At 34.4% G+C, this 21,916-nt stretch overlaps 2 protein-coding genes across 2 annotated transcripts; one reads left to right on the forward strand and one right to left on the reverse strand.

The window, feature by feature from the left end:
• Positions 887–5,438, forward strand: LOC109362725 (protein SUPPRESSOR OF MAX2 1-like). The gene is made up of 3 exons (XM_019608720.1): positions 887–2,919; positions 3,249–3,546; positions 3,679–5,438. The coding sequence occupies exons 1-3, from the start codon at positions 1,682–1,684 to the stop codon at positions 5,293–5,295; spliced, it is 3,153 nt and encodes a 1,050-aa protein (XP_019464265.1). The 5' UTR covers positions 887–1,681; the 3' UTR covers positions 5,296–5,438.
• Positions 17,702–21,059, reverse strand: LOC109362584 (probable alpha,alpha-trehalose-phosphate synthase [UDP-forming] 11). Its single transcript, XM_019608470.1, has 3 exons — positions 18,771–21,059; positions 18,396–18,669; positions 17,702–18,316 (listed from the first exon to the last, which is right to left on the reverse strand). The coding sequence occupies exons 1-3, from the start codon at positions 20,747–20,749 to the stop codon at positions 18,038–18,040; spliced, it is 2,532 nt and encodes an 843-aa protein (XP_019464015.1). The 5' UTR covers positions 20,750–21,059; the 3' UTR covers positions 17,702–18,037.

Below are 21,916 nucleotides of genomic sequence, written 5' to 3' on the forward strand. Positions count from 1 at the left end.
GAGGAGTGAGGCACCAACAGTCCTAGGCGCGTGAGGAAACCCTACTCAATGAGTCATAGGTCGTGCGGTGTACCTCCCATATGGAGCGTGAGATATGTTTCCTTAATCAATATCATATTTTCATTTAATTTTTAGTTAGTTAAAAAATGATAAAAACTGAAAAGGTAGTCAATCCAAACACTTTGGCTCAGTCCCTCCGAATCTCTCAGCTATGGTAAAAAAAATTACCCTCTATATTCAATATTATTAAATTGAGTGTAATATTACTAATAAAGTATTGGTCTGGTGGTATAAGATTTAATAAAATTATTAGAATGACTAAAAAGTTAATAGTTCGATTCTTAGAAACATTAAGATGAATAGTCATTCGTCCCCAAAATAATTAGTTCTTTATTCAAAAGAGTGAGAGAATACTCTTAATTGTACAAAAAAAAGAGTGTAATGTTAGTGTAAAATTTATACATAATTAATATACGATTTACGACTTTAAATCATTTGTATTGTTTTTCAAAAGTTAATAATTATAAAGTATAAATAATAGATAATATAATGATAATGTAAAAAATTATTTATTGTTAGTGTATATATTTTTTACTTAAACAATTATGTATACTCTCCTAAAAAAATTAACATTCATTACATCTTCATCTACCTCTTTTCGATAAAAGTAATATTTTCAATTAGTATAAAAACATATTAATAATAAAAACTATTATTATACATACTATTAAAAATGATATAAGAAGACACTTAAAAGTAAAAAATAGTAAGAAAACACGCAAAAGAATCAAAAGATGACACAAAAAGTAGAGCAGATTGCTCTGTCGACAAAGCAATTTTTTCAGAAATCTTTGCAACCGATACTGCTTCCATCCATCAATTCCCCGTTTACTAGAAATTCTATCCACTTCTGTGCTTTTCTCTTTCCACGATAAAGAAACCATTTTTATTTTCTCTCTCTCGCTTTTACTTGTTCCTTTGTAGTGCACAGATAACTAGAATAATCTTATATGCTTCTCAATTTACCCCTGGTAGCTTTGTATTCACCACTTTACCAATTTATATCGTGAGAGACAAGTTGTATGAGATGGATAAGAGAGAGACAAAGAGAGGAAAAGAAGAAATGGGGTTATTGTATTGAAGAAGGAGGGGATCTGATATTTCATTTTCGCGTTGAATACTCAACTCTTAAAAATAGCTTTTTGGTGATATCCTAATGTGGTTGAAGATAAAAAAGATAGATCCCGTAGGAAACTACTTAAAAGCAAAGCTATTACCTTTGTTGATATTAATGTTTGTAAAAAGCTAGTTTTGATTGTTTTGCCAACCCTTGAAAATACGAATTTGTCTATACTGAGCTGTTCTCTTCTTATCTCCCCACACCACTCACATTTCGTTTTCTTCTTGGTGGGGGCTCATAGCATGAGAAACATCACAGGTGTAAGTTTCACACACATAAAAGTTAACTAACCCAAAAAAGCTACCTCAGATAAGATTCACATCACATTTTCTTCTTCTCTTCTTCTCTCTTTTCATTTAATTCATTCAAACCCACAAACCAAAAACCAATATTCCAACTTGAAACTGCGTTCGTACAAAGAAAGTAAAAGAAAAACTCTTTTTTTACAATTGGGTTATTGTGTATTGAGCTGGAGCCACATCCAATTATCTCACTCCGGAAATGAGAGCCGGACTAAGCACAATCCAACAAACGCTTACGCCGGAGGCGGCGAGCGTTCTCGACAACTCAATCGCGGAGGCTGGCCGCCGAAACCATGGCCAAACGACGCCGCTTCACGTGGCGGCGACGCTTCTGTCATCCTCATCAGGGTACCTCCGTCAAGCATGCATAAAATCGCATCCCAATTCCTCTCACCCTCTTCAGTGCAGAGCGTTGGAGCTCTGCTTCAGCGTTGCGCTTGAACGATTACCAACTTCACAGAACACAAGCCCTTCAACGGAGCCACAGATTTCGAATGCTTTAATGGCTGCTCTGAAACGCGCCCAGGCTCACCAGCGCCGTGGTTACCCGGAGCAGCAGCAACAGCCTCTCCTCGCCGTTAAGGTCGAGCTCGAACAGTTAATTATATCGATTCTTGATGATCCGAGTGTTAGCAGGGTTATGAGGGAAGCTAGTTTTTCTAGTCCTGCTGTTAAAGCAACGATCGAACAGTCATTGAATTCGGCACCTTCTAATTCCAATTCGATTGGATTGGGGTTTCGGCCGGCTGCGATGACGATGTTGGCGGCGCAGCCACCAGGTCGGAGCTTATATTTGAATCCGAGGTTGCAACAGGTGAGTGGTTGTGCAGGTGCAGGTGCAGGTTCAGGGCAATTGGGGCAGGCGCAGAGAGGCGAGGAAGTGAAAAAAATTGTTGATATATTGTTGAGGAGTAAGAAGAGGAACCCGATCTTGGTGGGTGAGTCACAGCCAGAGGCTGCAATAAGAGAGGTTTTGAGGAAAATTGAGAATAAGGAGTTGGGAGAAGCCGGTTTCAGTTTTAGTAATGCTCATGTGATTCATTTGGAGAAGGAGATTCCTACCGATAGAATACAGGTGCCAGCTAGGCTAAAAGAGTTGGGTGATTTGATTGAGGCATGGGTCGGAAATTCAGGTGTTTTTGTGAATTTGGGTGACTTGAAATGGCTGGTTGAGCAGCCTGTTGGGTTTGGTGTTGGTAATTTGGGTAATAAGCAGCAACTGTCGGCTGTGGAGGCCGGGCGCTCTGCAGTCGCAGAGGTGGCGACATTGGTGGCCAAGTTTGGCGAGTCTGGTGCTGGTAGGCTTTGGTTATTAGGCACTGCAACTTGTGAGACTTATTTGAGGTGTCAGGTTTATCATCCTTCTATGGAGAATGATTGGGATCTTCAGGCTGTGCCAATTACCACCAGAATACCCATGCCTGGAATGTTTCCAAGGTATTTACTTCTGTTTGTTTACTTTTGTCAGTTTGTATCACAATTTGATCCAATATATTGTTTGGACAGATATTGATTTCTGTATATTTGGTTAATTCAGTATATTTGTTGAAGTGATTTCCTTTTATTACCATGTTTGATGGAATAGAATTAGGAATTATTCTTCATAGAATCAATCAGGACTGCAGTTTTGGAGAATCTTATCTGATATGTTATTTCTGTTCTCCAGAACACATATTCCACTTTCAATGTATATAGTGTGTCTCTGGAATATGTTTATTCTGTCCAGCATTTGGTGTTATCTTGTGATAATATTTTTTTATTATCAGGCTTGGGAATAATGGCATCATTGGTACCTCACTTGAGTCTTTGTCCCCATTAAAGGCCTTCTCAACTACAGCAATCACTCCACCGAGGCATGCTTCTGAGAACATAGCTCCTACTGAAGAGTCAACTTGTTGCCCGCAATGTGTGCGGAATTGCGAGAAAGAAGTGGCAGAAATGTTAAAAGAAAATGACAAATCTGATTCTGAATCCAAATCAGAGGCAGCTTGTCCGCCTCTTCCACAGTGGTTGCAGGTTGCTAAAACTAATAATGATAATGCCAAAGTGAAGGATCAGCCTCAGGTAATTTTCATATATACAAGCTAAAGATCACATTTGCACTTTCCTATAAAGTTTCATATTACTTCTGGTTTGCTGGTGGTTTCTTTGAAAATTTATGACTTCTAACTGTTGTTTTCCATTGTCTTTTAATAGAGTAAAAGCCAAGAAGATGTGAAAAGGAGGACTCAAGAATTGCAGAAGAAGTGGCATGATACCTGCTTAAATTTACACCCTAAATTTCATCAACAAAATGTGAGCTTAGAGAGGCTTACTTCGACTCCATTCAACATGACTGGCCTGTACAATATGAGTTTGACGGGGCACCAATTTCAATCCAAAATACCTCTGAATAAAAATCTCGATACCTCATTGCACTTGACCTCAAACTCGATGCCCATCCAGCTACCACTGGAACCAGTGATCAGTGTGCGGCAAAATCCGGTAACAACAGAACTGGTCCTTGGGCAAACAAAGCCAGCTGATAACATCCCTGAAGAAACACAAGAACAGCCCATCAACGACTTGTTGGGCTGCTTGTCACAACAGAAAGACAAATTTGATGAATTACAGAACAAAAAGCTACTTGATGCTGATTCTTTCAAGAAGCTACTCAAAGGTCTGACTGAAAAGGTGTGGTGGCAGCATGATGCAGCATCTGCAGTGGCTACCACAGTGACCCAGTGTAAAGTGGGGAATGGAAAAAGACGCCAACTTGGAACAAAGGGTGACATGTGGTTACTGTTCTTGGGTCCTGACAGAATTGGGAAGAAGAAGATGGCAGCAGCTGTTGCTGATCTGATAAATGGGTCCAGTCCAACAATAATATCTCTAGCACAATGGAATGGGGATGGTGACTCTGATGTTCCTCATATCCGTGGGAAAACAGTTCTTGATCGAATCACAGAAGCTATAAGAAGGAACCCACATTCTATCATCGTGCTTGAGGACATTGATGAAGCCAATATCCTTATTCGTGGAAGCATAAAAAGAGCCATGGAGCAAGGCCGGTTCCCTGATTCTCATGGCCGTGAAATCAGTCTCGGGAATGTAATTTTTATCCTTACTGCAAATTGGTTGCCAGAGGATCTCAGGCACTTGTCAAATGGGAATTCACTCGATGAAGAAAAGGTTGCAAATTTAGCAAAAGGAGGTTGGCAACTTCGGTTATCTGTGGCTAAGAAGGCATCAAAACGAAGACCGGGTTGGTTATCCGGTGAAGACAGATCAGTGAAACCAAGAAAAGAGATGACTTCAGGGTTATCGTTTGATCTCAATGAAGCTGCTGATGCAAATGAAGAGGACAAAGCAGACGGGTCACTCAATTCAAGTGACCTCACGGTTGATCATGAGGACAATCATGTCATTCATAATGATGGCTCACCCTCAATAATTCCTCGTGACCTTCTGGATTCTGTAGACGATGCCATTGTCTTCAAGCCTTTGAACTTCGACTTCATTCGTCGCAATTTCGCCACAACCATCACCAAAAGATTTTCCACTGTGGTTGGAGACGGCATCTCGATTGAAGTAAAAGAAGAGGCTCTTGATAAAATTGCTAGTGGAGTGTGGTTAGGCCAAACTAGCATAGATGAATGGATGGAGAGAGTGTTGGTTCCTAGCTTCCACCAGCTGAAGACGAATTTCAATTCAAACACCAATCAAATTGAGTCTTCTATGGTGGTTAGGCTCGAAGATGATGGCTACTCTGATCACCGGAGCCCGGAAGAGTGGCTACCTGCTACGGTGAGAGTGGTGGCAGAAGAGTATTGAGGGAATATATTCGTTTTTGGTTACAGAAATGTAAATAGACCACTTTTGGCGGGGAAAAGTAAATGACCGTTAGTAGAAAAAGGAAAGCCGTTAGAAGTGGAAGGACTAGGGTTGTGTCCACATTTTACCTTTTTTCTTAGACAGATTAAATTTTCCGTTTATAAACCTTTCTTTATTATTTTTCTTTTTTTGTAAGCATAGGTATAATTATTAATTATATGGACAATGACTATTTATAAAACGAGGGCATTCTTATATTCTTTCTCCTTGATTTCATTTTGTGATCTTACTTAAAACCAATACTATATAAATTATATCCTTTGTTCAATACCACAATTGTTTTGAAAGGAAACAATTTTGAAACTTCATTGAAGAAAATCCATGTTTGATTCATTTGAACTAGACGAGAAGCTAACTAGAGTAATGCAATATCTTCACATTCAAAACACATTCTTTCTCAAGAGATCAACATTTTTTATCCTCTTATTAGTCCCCTTTGTAAACACTATGATATAGTAAATAAGCAGTCACAATTATTTATCTTCATTCAATTGGAGTAGTTGAATATAATAAAATAATAATATGTATGAACCTAGCAATGGTAGAAGGATAAATATCTTACATCTATATATTGATGTTGCAAACCAATCAAAATACATCATTTAATTGGAAAAAAATAAATCAATATTTTATGTTATTTGATAGAGTCCATGGTTTAGAGAATGAAGTTGTTTGTGGTTAAGTCTAACTTTAGAGAAGGCAATGGACTCTGCTTTTACGGCTGAAAATGATGGCAAAGCAGTATAAAACGTAAGGAATCGATCTGGACCAGTTGCTGAGTGATGTCACGATCATAGTTGCGGGATGTTCTCAGACTCACGTAAAAGGTTGAAAATGAGACCTGATTCTCTTCCTGACACCAAAACCATATACGACATTATATTACAATTTTGATACCTCGTTCCTCTCTTATATTTTTTATTCTCTTTTTGGGCACCTGTTATTAAATGATAAACGTATGTCATGTACCTCCTTCCTTTGCCTTGTTTAGCATTTTATTCCACCCACACAAGGAGATATATAGTAGTATGGTATGCTGAAATGTGTCCATTAATAATAGAATGTTGTCTGGATAGCATCATATACTACTTAATCAAATAATAGATTATTCTTTGTATCTATGGTGATTTTTAATAATATTGTCTTTTGCTAATGAAAAAATAGAGCAATCCTATTTGATTATCTCACATCATATAATTGTCTCAAATTATATCTATTTTTACCTGTTTTTTGATATTTTATCTTTACATATATCTTGAAAAATTCATTAAAACGACTAAAAATGTCATTAATTTATTATCAAAATAATATTTTTGTGGTTAATAAGATATTATTTAGAGGGTCCATGTAGCATATAACATTATATTATGAGATTATTTTCTTAGATAGTGTAGAAGATAATTTTTTGTTTCAAATAGATCAAAGTTACCAAGGCAAATTTAAAGTAAAAAATATTCATCAATAGTTTTTCCCTTACATTGCATTAGACTTTATTTTTATTTTATTTCTTAAAAGGCAGAATGTATATCGGAAATTCATATTTTATTATTATTTAAAAATAAATAGTATAGGATGAGTGTGATATAAGTGATGTATAAAAATAGGGACTCTTTTTAAAGTCAAAACAAATTATCATTATTTTTACACGTGGTTTAGAGAATGTTGAAAGGGATTGTAGCAAATTAAGCGTGAATAAGTAGGAGTTTATAATAGAAAGAGGTGGTCAGTGGTCCCGTCCATTATATATGAAACTAGATTATTACCTAAGCAAACCCTCTTACGGACCAGGATCACCTGTACTTATTGGTGTTCCCAATAGTGTACCAAACCAATTAAAACGAGTTATTTTATTGGAATTTGTTTTTGTAAAATGTATAAAGTAATATTTTATATTATTTTGAGAAATATAATTGAGTAAAGATAGGGGATAGAATTCTTTTGGGACAGATAATCTTTTTCCCTTGCTTACTAGTTACTACCATGCTTATACCTCAATGAACAATTGTGTTACATGCTATTAGTAATTTGGGAGCGAAGAAACAAGGCATATGCGTAGGACCAAACATACAAACGAATGTTTTAGAGTTAACATATTGTCCTTGTCCATTAAAAGAGCCTTGAGAGCCAAGAATGTATGTCCCTAGCTTATATGTAATGTGTATGCGTCATTTTCGCTTTTGCTTGTCCTTCTTAAAAGAAAAAGGCCTACAAGATGCAAGAATTAAAGCCGGTTGCGGATTCAGCCTCCATCTTACAAAACCTTGTTTTCAACGCTACGTAAGGCGCTATTAATGCACAACTTTGTTAATTGTAGTTTTTTTTGGCAACTTGGACTACTTTCTAAGAAAGTGCAAGGACCAAAACAAGACAAAGGCTATTTATTACCTTGCCTCCTTCACAAGTTCACATAATCACATTCATTTATTTCAGAGTAGCCCATTTTTTACTCCATTATCTCCTTCACGATTTCAACACTGCATGTGTAGTCATCCCTTTTTATTCCTTCCATTTCATTATGTCACGCCTTTTTCTCTCTCTCTCTACGCTTCTATCTCTTTTGGTATCCTCATTTCTCTAACTATAGCGGCTTTAGACAACAAGTATCATTCATGAGAAAGCCACAGTATAACATGTCAAACTCTTATTTTCTAGGGAGTTTCTAAAGTGTAATAGTTGGAAAGCGTGCTGGACCTTAAATCAGTGCGGTTAAAAGTGATAATAATGGGTGGTGAATGATTTTGCTTCATTGATCTATAAACTAGTGTTATTTGCAAAAAGGAACGATGGTTTGCCCCAAAGAGCATAATATATAGCATATAAATATAAGAGTTTGTAAGTTGTCAAGTTTGAAATAAAAATTATTGGTAAGATAATAGGATATAAAAATTATGTTGCCTATCGAGATAGTAAGTAAGTATAAATATATTTGATATCACAAGATTATTTTTTAAATTAATTCTTGAATGTATTTTCACTAGTAAGTAACATGTGATGATATGATAACACTACTGTAAGAGGAGCATTAGTAGAATGTATTTTAAATATTTAAATAAAGATATCGAAGTAGGAGTATATATTGAGTGAGAGAGAATATGATTGTTATGGTGCCACCGCACTGAAAGAGGAGAATAAGTACTAGTTAAATGAAAAAGAAGGTAGATGTAGTTGAGTTTGTCTAGACGTAGAAAAGTGGGACTCAGAGAAAAGGTAGTGTGGTGTCGCATTCTCCCAACCCAACACCTTTACACCTTTACCATTGTGTCTGTTCCCCTCGTCGTATCAGGCTTTTTAGATTGATAACAGATCCTTAACAATTCCATGTCCTAAGTTCTCCCCCACTTCTTATGTTTTACAATATTTGCTAACCTTTCGTTTTAATTATTTTGTACTTTTTATACATTGATTTAACTATTTCATAAAAAAACAATTTTAGTGCTAAATTAGTGCTAAATACTCAGATTTATTTAAAAGTGAGTTTATACATGTGAAACTAATAAGCACTAACATATATTAATTATATGTAAAAAGATGTATGTAGTATTAGAGTTCTTTACACTGTCATCATACCATCTGCTATTTATATTTAATCATAATTGACTTTTAAATAAAATTAATGCAAATGAGTAAGAAGTGATCTACAAATTATTTATAAATCTTTATACTGACTGTGCATAGATATCATACTCATATTGTATATCAGCTAACAAAAAATATTACATTGAAATGATTCCTAAATTGTGACCTAATGCGGTTCATCAAATCAAAGTACGATCGGATAACAAGAAATTGGTTAGGAAATTAGGATGATATGTATTTGTTTTTCTTTAATTAAATATTTGAATTTAGTTTTGTGAATGGGGAAGATTTTTGCTAAATGAAAGTCAGCTCATATGAATTTTGGGAGTAATCTGCTGTTCCACAATATGTGTCATTTCATATGCTACTATGTGATTAGTTAAAAAAAATATTTAAATTAAAATTTTAATAATTAATTATTTTTCTAACTAATCACAAACAATAATTCATTAAGTAGCATTCTTAAATTTTATGTGGGGAGTTGCTCATGTGAAATATACACATGTTTAGACAAGAACAATTGCCAATGCTTTACATCTTAATATGCATCTTAATACTTTAATACATTAATAATAAGAGTGTAATATTGATACACTAATAGTGTAAAGAATTATACACAAACAGTATATTATTTACCCTTTATTTGGATTATTTTTTTTGAAAAGTCGAACATAACTACAAAAGAATATAAAAAACTCTTACGGTGTAGATTTTTTTCTAAAATAATAAAAGATATGGGTAAAGAGTAATTGAGTATCTTTAAAATACCTTTTCATAAATAATTTTGTACATGATAAATTAATTTTTTAACTGGCGCCCTCGTCATCAAAAGATTCGTCTTAGTTTGAACTCTTTTTGCTCCTGAATCTGAAATATTGATTCGACTCCTGACTCACCATTTTTCCTTGTCTTTCTTGTTGTTATGGTTTGAGGATTCCGAATCCTTTTCCTGCGCCCCCCTCGCCCTTTATTGTTTAAATAAGTTGGTTGGCCATTAAGGACGGTGTTTAACTTTAGTGAATATCCCTTCCACTCAATAAATGCTCCTTCAAAAAGCCTATAAGGACAGACAAGAGGCGTGACTCATTATATGGAATTTATACACACTTCATGTATATTGCACGTCCTAGCATAAATCAATTTTGTCAACCGTTATGTTGAAATATAAGAGCTGAGATTATCTACTTCATTTATTTTGTTGGTTGTGAAAATAAATGATATAGGAAACGTACATTAAATAGGAGATGCAAATGTAATTTCTTTGAAAGAGTCAAGTGTACTTACTGTTATATATAGTTAGGCTACCAAGAGTAACGCATAACGTATATAAGAAATATATATTTGTGTATGTATAATTTCTTTGAAAGAGTCCGGTGTACTTACTGTTATATATAGTTGTTGAACGTGTATAAGATAAATTGCAGAAAAGAGATGGAACCCCGTTGTATTGGTTAAGCATGTGTTTAACCAGCTGTTTCAATTACTTTAAGCTTTAAGCTTCTGGGAGAAAAACTTGCATGAAGACACATATAACAACTCACATTTAGAGACAAGTACATTTATGCTTGTTGGTGATATCATTTATAATTAAATTTTAATCAAAATTAAACTTTTAATATGTTGACAAGATTTAATTAGTTGTCTCCACATACATACATCTTCATGTAAGTCTTTAGCTTCTCTAATGTTCAATAAAGTGGAAGATCAAAGTCCACCCTTAAAACTTAACACAACATCCAACCCATATATTCCGATTAACCAAGATTACTCTCTCCTCTCTCATACCCTTCAATTGATGTGTAGCTTTATCTCTTTATGCTTTACCTAGACCCCTAAAAAGGCAAAGGATTGTCCTGTAAGGAATACTGAATGAAACAACTTTTTTATTGCCTTTTAAAAATGTGTTGAATCTATGAAAGGATGTTAGATACAGCATCACAGTACCCTTTATACAGCTTGATTCCGCTACATTAAATACTAGAAAACGATAGGGCGTTACAAGTTGATATATATAATAAGTGAAAGAAACATTACACGGTGACTATACATTGTTATATATAGTTTGTGACTTGAAACATTGTACGTCTAAACATAACCAAAAGCAAGTAAAATGAACCCTACATTTTATAGAACAAGGAAAAGAATTAAATACGACTTTCACCCTATCTACATTTTGATGGGCTAAAGAGAGAGAAACAATGTTAGACAAATGCTGACATTAGAATCTACATCTTCATATGAGATTGTCAACATGTGACGAAGTAACCTTTTTCCTTGTTACGTTTTGATATTTTAGGAAGAAGAAAGAAAAAGTAGGTATAATCCAATGTCAAAGTGATGGATGGAATGCTTTTTATGAACCACAAACTTTATCTGTCTGAATCCGTTCATCGCGCACGCCTCCTCAAAAAGAAGCAAATTATCCTTAGAAGTTCAGATAGATTCATAACATATATAATCGTTTTCACTTTTCACCATGAAATTAGGGCATACGTAAGATTATCGGAATCCGAGGAAGCATTAATTTTTTACTATAACGATGGTTCCACCTTCATTATTCTTTTGTCCAATTCATTCAGGAATAAATTCCTTCTTCGAAAGTAACTAAGAAGATGAATTACATTCTATTTTTTTCCTCCATATAATATTGTGTATTGAATACAAATATTCTATACCACTTTCCTGACCCACTTGTCTATACGACGAGTCATATTTTTTTTATTGAATTTCCTCCTTTCGATCTTCTACTCCATCATCTACCCAAATCATTGAAACAGTGCTAAGACCCACTAGGACCCAAAAAATCTCAAACCAGTTGCAAAATTGTTAGCTATTAGTTGATGCTACAGACCCCATTCATTCGAACTTGAAAACCATGCTTGGATCACAAGATCTAGGTGTGTCTATATGCCTTCATATCTGCCGGAAGAAATCGATGTTGTCGATACAAGGAGGAGGGAAAAAGATTAACAAAGGACTAAAAAGCAATTAATAAAAAGCTTTTAATTAAAATTAAATCATTGAAACCGGTTCTTGTAGTAACCAGAAAAAAGAAAAGGAGGATGGATCCTTAATTAACTCACTGAATGTCATGTCATCTTTTGGTTGATATGCTTTAATTTAAAGCATCACCGTTATGGAAAGTTGTAATGTAGTCTCATAGTTAGTTGGGATGAAAGATTTAATAAATGGAGTAAAGGGTTGAGAATTTTGAGTGTTACCTGCAATAAATTAAAAGAAATTTATAAGGTTACATGATAGTTAATATGAAGAATTTAAAGAATGAAGTAAAAGAAGTTGAAGATACAAATCTCACTCATTACAAATATTAATATTTGCATTTTTATTTGTCGGCTGATCACTGTTTAAATTAAATTAACATTTTATTCAACTTTTTTCCTATAATTAGAAAAATCATGCAACCAACAACCCACTGCTAGCATGAAAATGGATCCTCTCCATCACTGGAGGATTCAGTACCACATAGGGTTATGACATATGGTTTTAAAAAAATTTAAATGATATAGATTTCAAAATATTTTTGAACAAAAAATATTATAAATGATGAAATTAAATCTGGGTCTCACATTCCAGTACCAGAGAGGATCCCAGTCCTGCTAGCATGGGAATGACGGGTAAATTAAGACATGCCCCTGAGGCCATAATTGACAACTCCGAATATTGTACAAAGATGTGTGTCAGAGTCCATGGGTCTGGAACAGGCTGGCATTTTGGGTCTCATAATGTCAACTTGTGATCTACGTGAGTTTTGTTATCCATTAATTTCATTTTACTTTATTTTTTGTTCACAGCGTGACATTAAGTTAATGCAGTACCATATACCTTCCAATCCGTGGTTCTTAAAACACATTGTGCAATTTATGCTCTCTTTCTTATGCCAAATTTTGTGTGGGCCAGCAATTTGTTACTACCACATGTTTTTTATTTGTGTTAGTTGCAAACTTGCAATATATGCGCTTCTGCAAAGCTTCATAGATAAAAGCCCACCTTCATTTTATTTCATGACATATTTTGTTACATAAGCCCACCTCGTATTCCTTACACCGAGAGGGGCCTCCTCCTTAAGTGGGTCATTGTTTCGATCTACAAATGCATGGTACTTGATAGTATATACCTACTACAAGGCAAATTCATCTTCCCCTTTTAAGTTTAAAAAAAGAGTAAAAGAATACATTTTTTTAAACATTTTATTCTGTTTCACTCAACTCATATTTGGTCAAGCTATGGATATAAAGTTTGAGTATGAGTGTGTCGGTTCGAAACCTCATAGATATAGGTACTCACCATGAGCATTTCCAAGTTCATTTTAAATCAATTCTATGTTGTATTACTTTAAGGTAAAAAATTGCAATTATTCCGCTAAAAAGGTTAAGATTATATTAGTCTCAACATGTTCAAACCTCAAATGCCATGGTTAATATTTTTACTTTTTATTCTTTATTATTTACCAAATCCCATGCACTTCAAAGACTTCTCAGTTTTAGAGAGCCAACCCCCAAATAAATCAACCAATAATGCATGATAAAAATCACAACATAAAACATGTAAAAAAAATTAGTATAATAATTATATAAAATGCAAGTAGTGCAAATCTTAAAAATAATTTTGAAATTTGGTACAGTCCGAATATTTCTCTACAAAAAAATTTAAAATGATCTGAAAATTAGTTTTTCAATGTTTCATTTTAAATTAGTTTTAATGTGAATTCTAGAGCACGCATATAAATGATCGAACAAATAAAAACGATGAAAATGGAACTTTTTGGATTGATTTTATAAAGAATGCATTAGATGCAAAAATTAATTGAACGAATCCAAACAACACATCTTTCAATATATTTGTTGTGCTCTAAAATTACACATTTATTTTAATTTATGAGTTTTATTGTTATCTTTGAACTTTTTCTATCATTTCATTTACATAGATTTCTATACAATAAAGCTTTTTTATATTAAAATAAAATAATTCACCATATTATTATTTACTATTTAAATTAAAAATATAATTCATCTTTAAATAAAAAATGGATCCAAATGAATTTAAATACACAATTTTTTTTTGATGGAGACATATTAATATTTTAATGCAATAGAACCAATTGCACGTAATGTTTGAATTGGATAACATTTTCCATCAAAAGTAATCTAAATGATACGACGAACACATCTTCTTTGTCTTTTTTCTTATTCTTTCCTTTTCATCGTTTCTAATGAGGACTCCTATGTAAGTCTATCCATTAAGAATAAAAAGGCTATATTTTTTTAAAAAGAATATAATATCCTAAGTTACATAATCAATGCCTTTTATAGTTTTTACCTATCACTGCCAACGAAGCCCAAGTTCTAGCCCTTCTCTGGCATGATGACACGTCGTGGTCCTTTTATTTATGGCAAAAATCTGAGCCGTGTGAAACTTGAGGAATAATATTCAATATGTTTTCTCTTTCGAAAATTTGTATCCATGCCTACTTCTAATCTTATCCTACTTTTTGTCTATGGGGTATTAAACCTGTTTCCGCATTTGGTTCATGTCTACAAATTCTGCATCATGTCGAGGACATACACAACTCCTAGAATCAAATATATAACTACAATCAATAACAATAAAATACGAATGATAAACAATATTAATCATTTAGTAATAGTATATAAAATTCACATTTTTTTATTGCATGCATTTTTTTCTATCAACTAAAGCATATCAAAGAGCCACATAAAAATCATAACCTTTTTTTTTTCAAACTACTCTAATACGGCTGAAACATCAATTCCCATTTCAAACGCCAAAGTTGAACAAAGTAAAAAACTAAAAATTACAAAAGTCACAAGTGGAATTTGTATGTATAATTGTTTCATAGACAAAAATATAGTTTAGTCTTTATATACAAGAAACTAAGAGAGGTAAAGTATTGGATAAAATTTTAGTGAACAATCAACAATGAAAGGTGATTAAAATGACTAAAAGTTGCTAAAATTGACATTTATTTGGCAATAAGTGGGCAAAAACATGGGTTTCAATTCTGAATAAATTACATCAATAAAAAAATCTTTAACTAAGATTTTTTGGTACTACCAAGATATTTCTTTACCTTACGGTAAGAAATTAATATCTGGTTGCACCTACCAATAAGTGTGTTCACAGAAATTAAACTATTAACTTTATTATCATCATATGCATCTAGTTGGGCTTTAAACCACTTGCATAATGGAAAGATTTATATAATTTTATTATGAGGGAAAAAAATATATGGATTACCCTCATAACATATGAAACATCTAATATTGCCTATGACGGCAATGTCTTCTGTCAAGCTGCACGAGTTCTTGACATGATAATTCCGACTTCTTGAAAATATTATTTACTACAAGGGGTTTTTCAACGATGCACATGATAATCTTTGGCAGGAAAAGGTCCTTGATTGCTATGATTTAATAATCTTAAACAGTAAACCAACAAGGTTCCATTTTCTGAGAGCGACACTTGTTATGAGCGATAATTACGCATTTCGAAAAAGATTAATTCTTTACCCGATAGAGTAAAAGAATATTTTTGATAGTACAAAAAAAAACAATCTTAAAGAGTAAGCAAACTTGAAAATCTTATTCTTTCCCACAAGAAGGGCAGCATTGAATCAGCAGTCAACAATACTTTTTCCACTTGATCTTATCCTTTCTATCTTTATCATAAAAGTGGTTGAGTGAACATTAGAATTTCACTTATTTTTCTCTATCTTTTTCTTATAAAAGCTTGTTCCTTTTTCTTTCTTTAGCATTAAAAATAAACTCATGCAAGGAAACGTGACAACCATTGTTGATAATAATCCTTGCCGTGTTAACAATCACTTGTATTACTATACAATGACTTTTCCTGCACTATCCTACAATACACATAGCCGCAACTCCAGTCCCCTTTAATAACAAGTCTATCTTAAATGAATGAGCAACAATAACTGCTTCACATAAAGGAACAATTGAGACTTTTTACATAATCCAAAGTAAGTTTTAATTCCTCCAAATTATATATCACAAACGTGTTAGATATTTGGCAGGTTAATAATGAAGATGATTGATTAGTCTTTGTCCTGTGTTCTATATTTCTATCAGCTTATTTATTAAGCTTTAGCTTAGGATCTAAGTCCAAATTACAACCCTTCCAGAATGTGTACCATAGATAGATACTAGACAGCAACCAATCAAAAAACAAAATTTTATTGCTACAGCAACTAATCAATTTGGTGTTAGATCAATTTGTTTGTATTTCAAAGCTATGATAATTGCAAAAAACAAAATTTTATCTAGTAAGTTGCCTAAATTTTTTTAATGCATGTTACCTATTGGAATTATTCTTCTCTTTAAAAATTTCCTAGCTAAAGTATTACATCATGCATAACTAGATTGAAGTAGATAATATAACATGGATGACTAATTGGTGATAAATCAAGTACAATGTGACTCACTGCAATCTGGCTGGAATTCCTTGATATTTTTGAAAAATTGAATCCTTCTATTAATAGTTGATTTACATTTGTCATTGTATAACTGACACATACTTGGCATGTTGGCCTTATATGATGTTGCCATTTGTCGCATCGATATGGACTACACCTTGACCTATTGATCACATTCCAAGTTCATGAAAAGGGAAGGAAGCAGAAAGAGTTCATTAAGGTAAGAAAAAGGGAAGAAAGTTGGCCACACACGTTTCAATGAATTTGACATAATTAATGATTGAAGTACCTAGCAAGAGATATCTAGTGGAATAGTCTTTAGTTGTAAATTTACAATGTAAGATAACTTTGAGTACCAGTTTAAGGAAACTTGTTTTCATTGTCCATCCAAGTAGACTCAGCTTCCTGTGAAGAAACAAAAGATACCAAAGCATGATTTAGATGGATAAGTTTAATATTAGTTCACATGTTTCCATGCCAAGTGTCAACATAAGAGAGAAACTGTTTCAGATTTAATTGTGGCCTTATAAGTTGTAACACTTTGATGATATATAGTGTGGTGGATAATTGAAATCTAGCTAAGTCCTTGTCTTGTTGGATCAAGATGCTGGTTTATATAGACAAATGTTATTGGATCAATTGAATTTCCCATTGCAATGTAACTCATGGACTTTGTAAAAGTGATAATTGAGCTTTCAAGTCACTCAAGAAAAGTGCTTTTAGGTGAGATCAACAACACCGGTAAGGAGTATTTGTTCCTTCCCTTAGAAAAATATAAGCAAAGTAGTTGAGTCTGAGCGACCATCTGAATAGTAATAAACAAATGAAGAGATTTGAGACTCCTTAGAGTGCAACAACTTAAAGGATAGGAAGAAGTAAATGGTGCAAGAGTTGAAAGATGAAGTTAAAAGGAAAATTCCCATAAAAATATCAGAAACTCACTCTATCAAGTTTAAATTTGATTTCTGATCCTCCTAATCATATTGTATATTGGTAAAAAAAAAGTTGTCCTCAACCAGGTGAACATAGATGATTAAATGTTCAACACACACTCTAAATTCTGAAAAATAAATTTGACAGCCTGTTGTGACCAGCTAGTATTTGCAACCCTTTGAGCCTTCTTCATATGATACCCGTGCCTCTTTTATTAATTTTAATCCAAACTGCATTCTTTTTTTTTATATGGCTTGCTTTGCACCACATCAACAACAGCACCCAACTTATTAATAAACAAATTGAGCTTTTGCTAGTATCAGAATTAAACCTGGTCAACGAAGGTTATGCCGACAGAATAATAGAATATCAGAAAAACCACTCATAAAATTAGCAGCCACGCCAAGACCTACTCCACCTACCCATTTTGGTCATTATCAACAAGAAATTTGGTTGTTGCATTGAAACCTTGTACTTTTGAAATATTTGCTGTCAGGCATGTTTTCATTGCACAACTTAGATATTGACATCACAAAAAAAAAAAAAAATTCGGTGCAATTTATGTGAAGTACATGAATCAGCTAATATGTAAAATTTCTAAGTATTGACCTTTCTTAATCAATCTATAAAAAGTAACTATCGTTCTGTACAAGATTCTTGTTTACTGTATCAGTTTCTATGATGATCCATGGAATTCCTCAAGAGTCATAGTGCTGCTGATGCAATTGCAAGTCCTTCCAGCAAGCTGATAACTTCACTAGTATCATCCAAATAGTATTTCGCCTTACTTGGTTTCTGACCAACAGTGCATGCAAACACTTGTGAAATAGTTGGCAATGCAGGATTAGAAACTGACCGAGCAATGCTCTCAAACATGTCCTCATCTGAGCGATCATCTCCTATGCACAGTAGAAAATCTGGTGATTTTCCCTCCTTTCTCATGGTTGAGATAAGGTTTTCTACAACTATACCTTTGCTCACACCCTGCACCTCATAAAAACACAACCATTAATTATAACAAGTAACTAAACTAATTACAAGCACCAAAGGTTATGATTTATACCTGAGGTTTTACTTCAACTATATGCTGTCCCCTCTTGACCACTACAGGCTCATTAGCCAGCACACTCTCAAGGTGATCAAGAAGCTCCTTTGCTTGGCATGACCCGAAATGAGGATCCGCTTCTTGATGATGCCAAACCATTGCACTTTCCTTCTGTTCAATGAAGGAACCATCAGTTGCTTCTGTATAATGAGCCATCACTGGTTCCACAATGTTTTTCCAATCGAAGTCATTCATCAATCCACACGTCTCCCATGGAGAATCCCTAATCCACCTGCCAGAAAACACCAAGAATAACAAAAAGAATCAACAAAAACTCTAAGGCTAGTCAAATGTATGAAATTATGAATTTGTATAACATAAGGTACAATGTACCTAGTGAAATAACCATGCTCAGCAGATAGACCCAATTTCTCACATGGAGAAAACCACTTGCTGAGGCAATCCTTATCCCTGCCACTGACAATGAAAACAATGTTTTTGGGATCACAGCATAAATGGTTCAGCACAGAGATAACTCCACCGCTTGGAGTTTTGTCTATTGAGGCCTGTGGCATCATGGTGCCATCATAGTCCAAAAGGATCAACCGATTCTGTGTTTGACTATAAGCAGAGACAATCTTTTGCACCGAAAGCTTCCTAAATGTAGGATCCAAGGCAATGATTCTGAATCCCAAACCAAATCCAACACCCCAACACCTCTTGCGGTAAAGCTCTCTACAAGCTCTCTCCAAATCCTGATCAAAACTCCTAGCCCAATAAGCCACATCATGAGAGCTTATGTACTTATAATGCTTCTCATGTCGCAAATGCTTTTCTGCCTCTGACATTTTGATAGCTGAATTCATGGCCACAGATACATCATCAATGTTCCAAGGATTCACCCGAATTGCTCCGCTGAGAGACGGTGAGCAACCGATGAATTCGGAAACAATGATAACACTCTGCCTAGGCCTCACAAACTCATCTTCAACGCCAAGAGCCTTGTCCAAGGCAACCCTTGCCTGTCTGCAAACAGTGTACCTATACGGCACCAAATTCATCCCATCCCTCACACAATTTACAACACAGCACTCAGCAATAGCATAGTATGCAGCCTTCTCCTGCGTTGAAACGGGGCCATTGATGAAAACAATTGGCTGATACCCCGGACCGCCATACTTCTCATTAATCTCCTTAGCAATAGCCTCAGTCTCGTCCTGAACATCCTGAATATCTTTCCCACAGCTCCTTGCAGGGTTAAGAATCTGAACCAAAACCACTCTACCCCTCAAATCTTGGTGCACTTCCAAAAGCTGCCCCATTGCCAAAAACTTAAAGCTAATACCTTTAAACAAATCCATGTCATCAACACCCAAAATCACAACCTTACCCTCATACTCCTCCTTCAACTCCTTAACCCTCTTTGCTGTCTCAGACAAAGACAAAACAGATTCAAGTTGACCCATGTGAATCCCAACCGGTAATATCTTAATAGTAACAGTTCTACCATAGTAATCTAACCCAATGTAACCCCTCTTTGACTCGTAATCCAACCCCAACATCCTACTACAACAAGACAAAAAATGCCTTGCGTAATCAAAAGTATGAAACCCCACCAAATCACAATTCAAAAGGGCACGAAGGATGTCATCACGAACCGGTGCAGTTCTATAGATTTCCGACGAAGGAAAAGGCCCGTGCAAGAAAAACCCGAGCTTTACACGGTGAAAACGCTTCCTCAAGAAAGTGGGCAAGATCATGAGGTGATAATCGTGGACCCAAACGTAATCCTCGTCGGGGTTTATCACCTCGGTTACTTTATCAGCGAAGATCTTGTTAGCCAAAACATAAGCTTGCCACTGAGAACGGTCGAAACGCGCACCGTGGCTCGGTGAAAGAGGAAGCATGTAGTGAAAAAGAGGCCACAGGTAATGCTTGCAGAACCCATGGTAGAAACGGTTCTGAACTTCTGTGGGTATGAACGTTGGAACGCAACGGAATTTCTCTAACAGGGTTTGTGCCACGTCATCCTGTTCAGAAACGTCGACGACGGTGTTTAAGGAACCGACGTAGAGAACCTCCGTGTCGTTGGGGAAACCGTCTTTGAGCTGGAGAACCAAGCTGTCACTGTCGAATTCGAATGTCCATTTCTTTGTTTCCACGTCGCGTGAAGCGCGTATAGGTAACTGGTTCGCGACGATGATTCTTCGTTCCCTTGAGTCATTTGAAACGACGTCGTCGGATCCTGAATTTGAAAGATCGTTGTTGACGTGAGCGATCTCGAACTCTGGTGTAACCGTCATTGCATTAGAAACTTGGTAATCATCCTGTGATACCAAATTCAATAAACTCACACAAGATCCCGAAATCATTATCCAAAAGATAAAGATTTAGTTTTATTTAGTGAGAATAGGTGAAAGATGAAATCTTCTTGAAAATGGGGTGATTTTATTATAGGTGGGTATTGCAGAGGAAGATGAATCTTTGAGTAATGGAAATCTTGGATATTGAAAAAGCTTCCAATTCCATAACCAGAGAGAGGAAGAAAAAGAAAGAAAGAAAGAAAGAGAGAGATGGTGGCGTGTGTGTGTCTGTGTCTACAAGAAAACTACGACACTGAATTAAGGATAAGAATGAAAGTCGAATTATATTGAAGTTATTTAACGGTTTAGATTTGATGGCGTTAATATCGTCGTAATAGGAGATTATTTATTTATTTACGCGAAGTGCTAACTGTAACCGACTACACTCTCTCATCTCTCTTCCAGAAAATCATATCCGACTTTATTTTAAATGTCACTGGGTGTAGCCGGTAGAATGTTAAAAATTAAAATGGATAAGGATCGACATATGAAAGCGAATTCAATGGATCACGTGGCAACGCGATTGAATTGCTTTCAGACATTTTAATTAATTAGACCAAAACGTGATTTTGTCATCTAAAAATATAAAGTGAATAAATTAGTGCTATTTAATTAATTTCTCTGAAAAATATTTTTAAAATTAATCAAAATAATAAACATTTCATATTTTATTGATTAAAAAAGATAAGTTATTTCTTAATATAATGAGATATTATATTCTTGAATATAAATGATAAATTTGTTTACAACGAAATTAGGTTACATTAGTTACATTTAATTTCATCTATTCATTTCTTCAAATCCAACAGTTCAAAGGATGAGTGAAAGAAGTGTTGAAAAAGAAAAAAAAGAAATTTTATATGACTTTAATTTTCATCTATCTGGTCTATTAAATTTAAAGAAATTAATAGATAAAATTGAATATAACTAGTATAACTTAACTTCGGTAAATAATTTCCTCCGTGAATATAAGAAATATAATGGTCATTAAATTAGTTTTTCAATGAAAAATTGAAAATGATCAGCCATTTATTCTTTCCAGATTTAATGGGATGTTTTTTTAGAACTAAATTAATGTCTATTGTATCTTCAAACATCAAATTAGTGTTAAATATTTTAATTATATATGTGAATTAGCTTTTTTGGGCACAGTATAATTAATTAGTATACCGCAGA

Source organism: Lupinus angustifolius, chromosome LG12, assembly GCF_001865875.1.
Source record: "Lupinus angustifolius cultivar Tanjil chromosome LG12, LupAngTanjil_v1.0, whole genome shotgun sequence".
Lineage (NCBI taxonomy): Eukaryota > Viridiplantae > Streptophyta > Magnoliopsida > Fabales > Fabaceae > Lupinus > Lupinus angustifolius.